We start from the raw sequence: 12001 nt of genomic DNA on the forward strand, positions 1-12001 counted from the left end.
TAAATGTAGGTAAATACAGAAGGGTGGCGCACACGCACATACACAGCTTGGGGGAAATGACAAATATAAAATAGGCCTTTGTTCTCTTGTTTTATTTTTTTTTTTAATTTGTTCATTTTAGGCAATTCCAGTTTGAGGACCAAGAATAAGAAAAAAGATATGTCCGTCAACGGAAGCAATGACAGGCAGAAAGTAGATGTTTCTAACTCTCATTTTTGCTTTGATCTTTTATATCAAGAAAGGAAGTATTGACCCTGAAACTGAATGAACAAAAGGAGCTAGCAGGGAAATGAAGGTCAAGTGAGTTAAGGAGACACCCAAGGGGTCCCTTTATAAGAGCTCAGCCTTCTGACCTAAACAAATTACATCTCACGACACTGACACTGTTGACCAATGTGACCAAAAGCCAGGCAGTAATCTTCAAGAAATTAGGAAAAGTGGTAGAGGATGGGGACACATGAAACTGTCTTAATTTTTAAAAAGAAAAATAAGGTAGGTTCTGGAAACAACAGACTCATCAACTTGATGTTGACTCACAGCAGAGGAATCCTAAAATAGTTTAATGGAGCAGTTGGTGAGCATTTAGAAAATAAAGCAGCCAGCACCAATTAACCCACCAGCGGTTCAGTAAAAACGAGGCAGGCCAAGCTGATCTCATTTTCTCTTTTGAGAGCATTGTGAGACAGGCGGAGCAAGGAAAGGCAGACATGTCTTGATTTCTGCCTTTGGAAAAGTTCTTCCTGGTGTCTGGTGGATAAAGGGTTAAAAGTGGGCTATATTATTGTACAGTTTTACCAAGGTGTAACGTATTGAATAACTAAACCCAAAGGTATCGAATGGCGGCTGCCAGATTCCATATTTGGCCCTCCCCTAATGAATATGTATCAACAAGATTAACACTTCAGAAGAAAAGTTAACCAACTCTGTAGGTGACACCAGGCTAGGAAGGAGTGTTCATCTATTGGATGCAGAATCATGAATCCAAAGTATCTCAGCGGGCAGCAATGATGCAATGAAATTTTAAATTCAAGTAAAAAAAAAAATTAACTCAACAAAATTCAAATTTAAAAAAAATCTGATAAAAAATTCAAATCCTACACTGTATAAATCCTTGGATACAAATAGAGGACGGGGTCTTTGGAAACAAGACAAGCGACGTAAAGAAATAGACTCTTGAGAAAAGACCAGCAGCTATCGAAGAGGAAGAGAGACTTGCCTGACACAGTTCATAGGAAAAGACCCAGAAATTATGAAGAAAAGTGGGAAATGGAGCGTGAAAACCAGACTACTTCCCTGGGGGATGTGCGTGAGAACTGCCTCCAAATATCTGAAGGGCTGTCCTCTGAATGAGAAATCAGACAAGCCCACATCTCGAGGTGAGACCCCCCCCTTCAGAGGTCATGAGGACTAAGACTTGGACTCTGGAAAGACATTTCTTATCATTTTTACTATCCAAAAAGAGGATGAGCTGCTGTTGAGGTAACAAGGTCTCAGCTGCACGACCCAGCCAGACGGAGTGGGTGCAGACACACTGAGGGTTTAAGACATTGGGTGTCCATGCTGAGGAGGACATCATGTAGCTTATTCCCTTACCCGCAATACCCATGACGGAATGAGGAGGGCAGCATGATGTGGTGGTGAAAATCTCCACATCAGCGTGCCCACGTTCAAATCCCAGCTCTGCCACTTGCTCGCCATGTGAGCGCAGTGACTTTGACCAAGTTCACTGACACTCACACACACACACACACACACACACACACACACACACACACCCGGGAACAGGGGTTCCCCATCCGCAAAATGAGGATGATAGGAGCTTCTACCCCCAGGGGGCTGCTGTGAAGGTGGACTCAATGGCCACACTGCATCCAGAACAGTGTCTAGGGGTAGGCAATGCAAAACAGAGCTTGCAATTGATTCTGCCATCTTTTTTACTGCTCTGAAGATTCCTGGTCACCGAGCCTGGGCACAGTGTGTTATTCACCTGAGCAGACAGGAGAGTATCACTAGAAGATGAGAAACGGGGTGTACGTGCCTAGGGAGCACTATAACATAGAGAATAGCACAGCAGGGAGCAAAAGGGAAAAGCCAGAGACGTCTCTCCTTGTGCAGGGACCCATGTGACTCCTAAAGCCGGCTCCCACTGGCAAACATTTCCATCCCCAGGTCCCCCTTAAGATGCAGGCTTCTGCCCTGTCTCTGTGGTCAGCAAGAGTCTGGGGTCTAGGGAGCAGCCTCGGCAGAGGTTGCCATTGGCTTCTCAGGCTCCTCTCCCAGATCCATGATCCGGATGGCATTTTCCTTCTTGGAAAGCCAGAAGGCAGGGTAGACCGGCTCTGAAAACTTGCACTCAAACTTGTGAATCAGAATCATGGCCTCGGGCTCTACCCCGTAGAAGGAGAGGATCCCCCCCAGAAAGTCCACGTAGATCCCCAGCCTCCGGAACGGGCTGGCTTTGAGCAGGGTTTCCGTGTCGCTGTGCCAGGCTGTGAACTCCTTCCCGTTCCAGTGGAGGCTCCAGGAGAAGTTGTTTCCAGAAATGCAACCGTTGCGCTCCTCCCCTTTCCGGTCGATGCCTTTGCAGGTCAGGCCAACGTAGGTGCCCGCCCCGGAGATCTCCACCTCGAAATAATATCTGTGCAGGTAGAGGCTCTGTTGGGACAGTACCTGCCGCCAATGCACAAACCTGCTGGGGAGGTCCGGGTAGGGATGCTCCCAGGGCGTGGTGTTGGTGACCCTGCGATTGTCCTCCTGCAGCCGGAGATACCTGTGAGCTGTGTCCGGGTCAAAGGAGATGTCACACGCATCTGAGGGGATACGGAAGAATGGCGGGGAGGCAGGTCAGGAACGGACAGCTGCTCTGGACAGAACTCTTTGAACCCAGCCTGCCTCCCGGCTATGAGAAAACATCTCTCTCCTCTTCTCTGTTTACCCCAGGCCTCTGCTCCCCCCAGAAAAGAGGTGGGCGAAAACCAGAGAACAGAGAACACAAGTCACTCACTCAACTTCTTTCCTTTCTGAAGGTCCAATTGCTTGGCATTGACCATGTGATTTGCGGAATGGAATCAAGAAATAAAACCGACTGATTGAGTCATTCATTCATTCGACAAATACGTATTGAAAGCTGGGCACCGTTCTTCTCGGTGTTGGCAAGGGCTTGTGGAAATAGGCACTCATATACCCACACTTGAGTCTTTCTACTTTTTTTTTTTTTAATTTGACCAATATATAGATAGCATGGTAAACTCTCAACCATTCCCTCAAACATATTGTCTTCCCAATCCCAGGGAAGAAAAAAATAATGGCACCTCCATGCACCCCATTGCTGGAGTCACACTAAAGTTATTTTGGAAATTTCTTTGCTCCCATCCTCACCACCCGCCCCCCACGCACACACACACACATACACACAGGTAGTCTCAAGCCCAATAGATCCCACTTCTGTCCCAACCACTGCTTCACCCCCAATCTAGTCCAGAATCATACAATAGGCTCCTTGCTGGCCATGCTGCTCTGTCTTGACCCTCTTCAATCCCTTGTCCACCACAGAGCCGTGGAGCATGTTTCAGGGTGTAGGCTAAGGTAAATCATGTCACCCCAGCTTCAAGACCTTAGATGGTGCCTCTTGGCCACAGAATAAAGCAGTGACCCCTCACCCCAGCCTGCACAGCCAGGCGTGACTGGCCCTTGCCCGTGTCTCCAGCTTTGTCTCCTGCCCTCGGGCCCTTGATGGCCATGGTCCAGCCATCCTGGCCTCAGAAGCATGCAACACTGAGCCCACTTCAGGGCTTTAGCACAGACCAATCCCCCTGTGACATGATCATCACCCTAACCTGAGCCTGGGGGATTCCTACTGATCCTTTCAAATTGTAGCTAAGGGTCCATGTCCTCAAAGAGGCCCTCTGTGACTTTCCACCACTTTCTCTCAGAGCCTTCTGGCTTCTTAAGCGTCATGGTACTGCACCCAATGTGTATAATCTATTTATTTGTTTGTTTCATGCCTGTCTTCCTTCTAATCTATAATCCACATTTCACATGGGACTCGATCCTGGGCTTCTAGCTCAGAGAGGATGTTCAGTGTATATCTCCCCAATGAATTAGCATATTCGAGCCTATTTAAAATCCATTAATATAAAAAATTATTTTAGATTAACCCAGAGTTTTCCAAACTCCTTTGTGTCTAGGTAAGGAACATTCTTTTTTTTTTTTGTAAGGGAAATTCTTAGTAGTCAATGAGACCACTGTAGAAGGGAAAAAAGGACACAACAATCTAAGAAGTTAAAAGGAAAAATGAAGGAGTGCCTGAGTAGCTCAGTCGGTTGACGGTCCGACTCTTGATTTTGGCTCGGGTCATGGCCTCCAGGTAGTGAGATCGAGCCCTGTATCGGGCTCTGTACAGAATCTGCTTGAGATTCTCTCTCTCTCCCTCTCCATCTGCCCCTCCCCCAGATCTCTGTCTCAAAATAAATAAATAAAATCTTAAAAAAAAAAAAAGGAAAAATGAATGTGAACTGAGGACCATAAAAAGGCATATAGGTGCTCACTTTGGCAGCATCTATATTAAAATGGGAATGATACAGAAATTAGCACGGTCCATATACAGAGGTGACATGCAAATTTGTGAAGCATTCCATATTTCTAAGGCAGTCAAAGGTACAAAGTTCCAGCTGTAAGAGAAGTCCAGGGGATGCCATGTACAGCATGGTGACTATAGTGAACAATACCGTATTGCGTATTTGAGAGTTGCTAAGAGAGTAGATCTCAAAAGTTCTCCTCATAAGAAAAAAGAATTTTGTAACTATGTAAGGACATAGGATGCTAACCAAACTTATTGTGGCGATCATTTCACAATATATGCAGATGTCAAATCATTATATTGTACAAAGTTATCTGTCAATAATATCTTAAAAAATGTGTCTTAAAAGGCACATTTTTTAAAGATTTTTTTTTTTTTATTTGAGAGAGAGAGAATGAGAGAGAGCACATGAGAGGGGGGAGGGTCAGAGAGAGAAGCAGACTCCCTGCCGAGCAGGGAGCCCGATGCGGGACTCGATCCAGGGAGTCCAGGATCATGACCTGAGCCGAAGGCAGTCGCTTAACCAACTGAGCCACCCAGGCACCCCAAAAGGCATATTTTTTAAAGATTTATTTATTTATTTTAGAGAGAGAGAGTAGGCACGAGGGGATGTAGGGGCAGAGGGAGAGAAAGAGAAGCAGACTCCCCACCAATCAGGGAGCCTGATGAGGGGCTCAATCTCATGATCCTGAGAGATCATGACCTGAGACAAAAATCAAGAGTTAGACGCCTGAACGACTGAGCCACCTAGGCACCCCAAAAAAGGCATATTGTTAAAACTGTCTGCAGCTCTATGTTTCTAAAAGTTCCCAACAATATCAGTAGCAGACTTTTACTGACCAACTCCTTTGGCAATCCTTAGCATCCAGATATTGAACAATAATATTCTCATCTAAGGGGAACCAGGACTTCTTGGCAAGGAGGTGACTCTATGTCTTGGGACAAGAAAATCAGAGTGGGTCTGGAATATTCTGTTGGCACCAGAAAGCAACGATATTTTTCAGAATTTCAAAGGCAGAATGTCAATGTCTAAAGGAGAAAGAGTGGTGGGAATGCCTGAGGAGCTCAGTCGGTTCCAAGCGGCCGACTTGTTTTTGGCTCAGGTCATGATCTCAGGGTCCTGGAATTGGCCACACATCAGGCTCCGTGCTCAGCAGGAAGTCTGCTTAGGACTCTCTCTCTCCCTCGCTTTCTGCCCCTTCCTCCGCTCTCTCTCTAAAATAAATACATAAATCTAAGTAAAAAAAAAAAAAAAAAAGCTTGGGGCGCCTGGGTGGCTCAGTTGGTTAAGCGACTGCCTTCGGCTCAGGTCATGATCCTGGAGTCCCGGGATCGAGTCCCGCATCGGGCTCCCTGCTTGGCGGGGAGTCTGCTTCTCCCTCTGACCCTCCCCTGTCTCATGCTCTCTCTATCTCATTCTCTCTCTCAAATAAATAAATAAAATCTTTAAAAAAAACAAAAAAAAAACTCTAATGGAGAAGGAGAGGCTTCCACGGGTTAAATCAGCAATTTGAGCCACACAACTTTGACAGGTCAAACAATCGGATTCTAAGATTTTTTTTTTTTTTAATTTGACAGAGAGAGACACAGTGAGAGAGGGAACACAAGCAGGGGGAGTGGGAGAGAGAGAAGCAGGCCTCCTGCTGAGCAGGGAGCCCGATGCGGGGCTCGATCCCAGGACCCCTGGACCATGACCCGAGCCGAAGGCAGACGCTCAACGATTGAGCCACCCAGGCGCCCCAAACAATCTGATTCTATAAAAAGCTCAAAGTTCATAACAATACCCAAAGAGACAAAGTTAATATCAGGTATGAAAAAAGACCTCTGTGATGCCAAAGAAGATAGGTTATAATAGAATATATTTCATTTTTATCTTAATGTCAAGAATAAAGGGTGTTTGGTTTCTTGTATTAATCTGTTTATAAAAATACAAATGTGCTTCTGTCAGGAAGCAGGAAAGAATAAATAAAGGAAACTATGTGTAAGTGAAGAGGTCCTGAGAAAAAGTAGGAGCTGGGGCAAAAACAGGAAACAGTCCTCGGAACCCGAGGCTCCATGTAAAAACTGGAGAAAAAGGGGGTCCAGCCGTTAGCCAACCAGTGGTCACCCCCAGAAAATAAGCAGTAACAGGATTCAACGGCATGTTCCAAAAAGATTAATCCGCCAAATGTCATAAAAATGAGCCTCAACTGCATAGATGCAGTCCTGCCTCATCCTAGAAGATGAAAGCATGAGGACTGGTTATGTACTGATCAGAAACACGGTGTTTTAAAACATGCTAACAGACCAGGTCAGTACCACATAATGACAAGACAACAGGTTACACAATTCTGGCCAAGCCAGACTTAAAAGGAAGTCATCTGGTAACTAGCCAGGAGCTCCCAAGTGCCAAACTCATGAAAGACAGACTAAGGGACTGGACCCAGACGGGGGAGACTAAGGAGGCAGGGAAACATCTGTGATCTTGGATCAGACTTGGGGCCAGAAAAAGGACATTGGTTGGCACGCTTGGTGAAACACTGGGTAATTCTATAGATGAGTTAATAGCAGTGAAGGGATGTTCATTTCCTGGTTTTGGATGATGTACCGTAGTTATATGAAGTGTTAGCGTTCGAACAAGTCAGATGAAAGGTATACAAGAATTCTGTCCCTATTTTTTCAATGTCTTTGTAAGTTTGAAATTGTCTCAAACATGAAAGGTAAAAAAAAAAAAAAAAAAAAAAATTAAATATCCCATTTAGGGAGAGACCTAAGGTTGCAAGAGCCTGAAACTTACAGGAAAGACGGTGATCTTGTTCCAGTGAGCATTACGCTGACATCAGTTAAGTGGGTAAAGGAAGCTGTTTGCAACTTACATTGGAGGAACTGTTGCCTGGTGCTGGGCTCAGGTTTTGAGGTCCAATACTTGCGCTCGACAACAGTAGACACTTGAGTGCTGATATCATACTCCTCTAGAAAATCAGAGAGTTACAAATGCATACCTGTCCAGGTGGTCAGGAGAACCTAAGAAGCAGGACTTTCTAGCCACTCTTCCCTGGTCTCCCTGGGGGAAGAAAGGGCTGGACTCTATAGTCACATCAGAGAGAATCATGCTCAATGCATTTCTCCATGGGTGAAACAAAATACGCTGGAGAACGATCCCAAACTGACTTGGATCTCACTTCAAAGTATAGGCATTAGCAACCTCGGAAACTAGTCAGAGAAATTCGAGCCAACGGCGGGATGTAACTAACTCAACTTCTCTGGGTCTCAATCATAAAATCAAATCATCAAGGTAAGTGTCCATTAGCCGCCGGCCTGGCCAAAGGATGGCTTTGAAGATGAGCCATTCCCCCTGATTTCGCCCTCCCTCCCTTAGCTCTTTCACACTCTGAGAAACACACATTCCATAGCCCATGGCCCAGACAGTTTTCCTCACCTTCCTTGGAGAAATCCTGGAGCTTCTCCTTGTAGTTCTGCAGCAACTGGATTAAGTGCACCGTGGAGTCTGTGATGACCCTGCGGACGCCCAAGAGCTTGTCCTTGAGTCCGATGTAAACACTAGGGAAGGCACTGTCCTCAGTGTTCTTAAACTTGCAGTACTCCTACAGGAAAGGAAACATGGCAGAACTTGCCTTCATTTCTGAATTTCTGAAACTGGACTACTCTCATTACCACACTGCCCGCATCTGTAAAATGGGTTAATGGTAATGTGCCCTTCACAAAGCAAGCATATGTAACATGACTGGCTCAAGACCCAGCAACACAGAAAGTATTTTTTTTTTTTTTTTTTTTGTTTTTACAGTGGGCTTTTAAAAATCAAGAGACACAGGTGCCTGGTGGCTCAGTTGTTGAAGCGACTGCCTTCGGCTCAGGTCATGATCCTGGAGTCCCGGGATCGACTCCTGCATCGGGCTCCCTGCTCAGCGGGGAGTCTGCTTCTCCCTCTGACTCTCCCCCTCTCATGCTCTCTCTCTATCACTATCTCCCTCAATAAATAAATAAAAATCTTTAAAAAAAATAAAAATCAAGAGACACATACAAAAAATAAACATAAAAAAATAAAAATAGGGCGCCTGGGTGGCTCAGTCGTTAAGCATCTGCCCTTCGGCTCAGGTCATGATCCCAGGGTCCTGGGATCGAGCCCCACATCAGGCTCCCTGCTCAGCATGGAGCCTGCTTCTCCCTCTCCCACTCCCCCTGCTTGTGTTCCCTCTCTCGCTGTCTCTCTCTGTTGAAAAATAAATAAAATCTTTAAAAAATAAAAATCAAGAGACACACACACACAGAAATTAAAATTTAAAAATCAAAATCAAAATCAAGAGACCCAAGAACAAGAACACATTGTTTGCCAACAGTCCAAATAGCAACAGTAACATTCCTGCTACTTTCATTCCTTCAGGACTTTTTTTTCTTTTTTAGAGTTTTTCAGAAAGATTTTATTTATGTCTTTGAAAGAGAGAGAGAGCATGAGAGGGGGAAGAGGAAGAGGGAGAGGTGGAAGCAGACTCCCTGCTGAGCAGGGGACCCCTCCCCCCCAAACACAGGGCCCTATCCCAGGACCCTGGGATCACACTCTGAGTCGAAGGCAGGCACTTAACCGACCGAGCCACCCGGGCACCCCTCTTTTTTAGAATTTAAACACAAGTCACATTATAGAAGGGAGGAGTGGAGGAACAGGTACAGCACTAGGAAGACCCATGAACAGATCCTCAGACAAGAATGCTGCCTTTGCCAATTGTTACACTGTGCTTTAGAGTTTGAAAAGTGCTTTCAGGTAGATAAGCATATGAAGTTGCTGAAGCTTCAAAACAAGGCAGTGATCAGGAAAGGTTGCTTTCAGATGCAACACAGTGTCAAAGCCCAAACTCAGCTGGAGCATTGCAGGGCAGACCGGATAGAGCCGAAAACTTAGCAATGGAAAGAAAACTGTACCAAAATGGTTAGGCAATTTAATGGAAGAGAAGAAAAAGGCCAACCCAGGGAGTTGATAGAAAGATAAACATTTTAACACTGCATATAGATTTAGCACCATACCTGAGAAAAGTGATATTTTAAATCAGTGGGGGGGAAAATTGGTTATTCAATACGTGTTGTCATTTCAACTGGCTCACGATTTGGAGAAGAAGTTATCTTTCTATGTGAATAAGTTATCTTATAGAAAAATACGTTTTAGGGCGCCTGGGTGGCTCAGTTGGTTAAGCGACTGCCTTCGGCTCAGGTCATGATCCTGGAGTCCCAGGATCGAGTCCCGCATCGGGCTCCCTGCTCAGCGGGGAGTCTGCTTCTCCCTCTCCCGCTCCCCCCTCTTGTGCTCTCTCACTCTCTCTCTCTCAAATAAATAAATTAAATTAAAAAAAAAAAGAAAAATAAGTTTTATACATATTAAAGTTTTTAAGTTAAAGTCCTAAAAGGAGAAAAGAAAAAAGAAAAATTATATATGTCCTCTTTGGGGAAACTCATGATGTGGGAAGCCAAGTATTTGTTCACATTTTCTTTGTTTTGATATTGAAAAGCAAGGGAACTGACAGAAAGAGGGACATTCTTGTATTTTTGTCTGTCATTCCCTGCCTGTTTCTTTCTCTCATTAAAGGGTAACTATGGTTGTTTTGGGTGGTAGGAGTATGGATGATAGTTTTCCTTCATCTTTCCCTGTGTTTTTCAAGTCTTTTTTCATAATGAACATTTATGTTTGTTGTAACTAGAGGGGAACTTTTTCAAAGGTGCAAACAAAAAAAAATTATTTGTATTTAGGGATATTAGAGCTGAAGGAGCCTTGAAAGTTATTGACTCTGGGGGTGCCTGGGTGGCTCGGTCAGCTAAGTGTCTGCCTTTGGCTCAGGTCATGATCCTGGGGTTCTGGATCAAGCCCTGTGTGTTGGGCACCCTGTTCAGCGGGGAGCCTGCTTCTCCCTCTCCCTCTGCGCCCTCCCACCCCCGCTCATGCTATCTCTCTCTCTCTCAAATAAATAAACAATCTTTAAAAGAAAGAAGGAAGGAAGGAAGGAAAGAAGGAAAGAAAGAAAGAAAGCTATTGACTCCGACCTGATTGTCTGATAAATGAGGAATCTGAGACCCAGAAAGTTTAAGTGACTTGGTTAATAACTACCCAGCTATCTAGTGACAGATCTGGGATGACAGGATTTACACCCGATCCCTGCAAGATTACATATCCTTCAGATCTGGCCCTACTGGCAATGTGGCTTAGTGTATAAGGACTTGCCCTGTAATGAAAGGTCTCTGCCACGGGGCCTTCTCCATCAACCAGCTACACACGGTCCTCTCTGAAAGGCAAGAGGTCTCCAGCCTCACCCCTGCCAGGCACACTGACCTCAGTTCCTCACTCCCCCACCTGAAACCCTCCACCTGCAACCATCTTTGCTTCCTCACCTCCATCCCTAAGTGCCCAGCAGCCCACACCCCATCCTGGTGAAAGCGCCTTATTCCCCAAGTCAGTTGTGCTCTCTGAAACCTCTCTAGCTGTGCACAGGCTATTCTCTCTCTTTGGACATGACTTACCTCCCATAACCTGGTTCCAACCTCCCACTCTGGGAAGTCTGGCCTTCCCCTCCGGGGTATTCCTGTACTCTGCTAAAACCTGCTTCTGTCTGTTCCCGTGGCTCCCCGTGCACCCCATTTATCAAAGAGCAGTTCCATTCCCACATTCCCCACATTTGCCACAGGCCTAGCCCAGTGAGGGTGCTCCCTGACTCCTGGCCTGGATGCCTCTGCTTCTGCCCCTGCACTCCCCCCTCCCCACTCCGTACCCCCACCCCCTCACCTCCAGGAACAGGACAGTGTTGCTGAGGGCAGCAATCCTCTCCAGCTCATGCTTGCTCTTCTCCATCTGTGCGCTCCTATGCTCCAAGTGCGTCCTGATGCTGTTGGCCTGGCTCAGAGCGGCTTGCTCCTTCTCCTCCAAGAAGAGCATCACATCGGCCTGGGCCTTCCTCATGGCAGCAAACAGCTCCCCAAACTGCTCCTCGGCCACCACCTTCACCTCTGACACGGACAGCTGGTGAGGGAGGGGGCAGTGAAGAAAAGGTTAGCAAGGCATGCAATGTTTTCTCCCTCTCCCTCTGCGGGAGCTCAGCACACAGGACTGTAAACCGGAGGAACCCGTAAGTTAGGAAGCAATTTTCTATCATAAAAGGAAAATTTTGGGGCGCCTGGGTGGCTCAGTTAAGCATCTGCCTTCGGCTCAGGTCATGATCTCAGGGTCCTGGGACGGAGCTCTGCATCGCATGGCATCGGGTTCCCTGTTCAGCGGGGAGTCTGTTTCTCCCTCCCTGAATGCCCCTCCTCCCACCCGTGCCCTCCCTCCCCCACCCTTCTCTCTCAAATAGATAAATAAAAAAATAAATATAAATAATACATAAATAAAATCTAAAAGGAAGATTTTATTCTCATATGAACCCTGGGATCCTGAAAAAACAAAAAAAA

The 12001-nt window shown here is 45.9% G+C and overlaps 1 protein-coding gene and 1 non-coding gene across 2 annotated transcripts in view; one reads left to right on the top strand and one right to left on the bottom strand.

The window, feature by feature from the left end:
* Window positions 1–73: 73 nt before the first annotated feature.
* The window catches only part of TRIM16 (tripartite motif containing 16), a 17856-nt gene continuing 5928 nt past the window's right edge, over window positions 74–12001 (bottom strand). Inside the window, exons 3-6 of the mRNA XM_034989651.1 lie at window positions 11340–11573; window positions 7998–8163; window positions 7435–7530; window positions 74–2810 (exon numbers count right to left, since the gene is read on the bottom strand). Coding sequence (XP_034845542.1) covers window positions 2227–2810; window positions 7435–7530; window positions 7998–8163; window positions 11340–11573 — 1080 coding nt within the window. The 3' untranslated portion in view covers window positions 74–2226. The remainder of the gene's footprint in view (window positions 2811–7434; window positions 7531–7997; window positions 8164–11339; window positions 11574–12001) is intronic.
* Window positions 4540–4643, top strand: LOC118000202. Its single transcript, XR_004676408.1, has one exon. It is a non-coding gene; the product is annotated as a U6 spliceosomal RNA (small nuclear RNA).

This window comes from Mirounga leonina, unplaced genomic scaffold, assembly GCF_011800145.1.
Source record: "Mirounga leonina isolate KUSES-001 unplaced genomic scaffold, KU_Mleo_1.0 Mir_488, whole genome shotgun sequence".
Lineage (NCBI taxonomy): Eukaryota > Metazoa > Chordata > Mammalia > Carnivora > Phocidae > Mirounga > Mirounga leonina.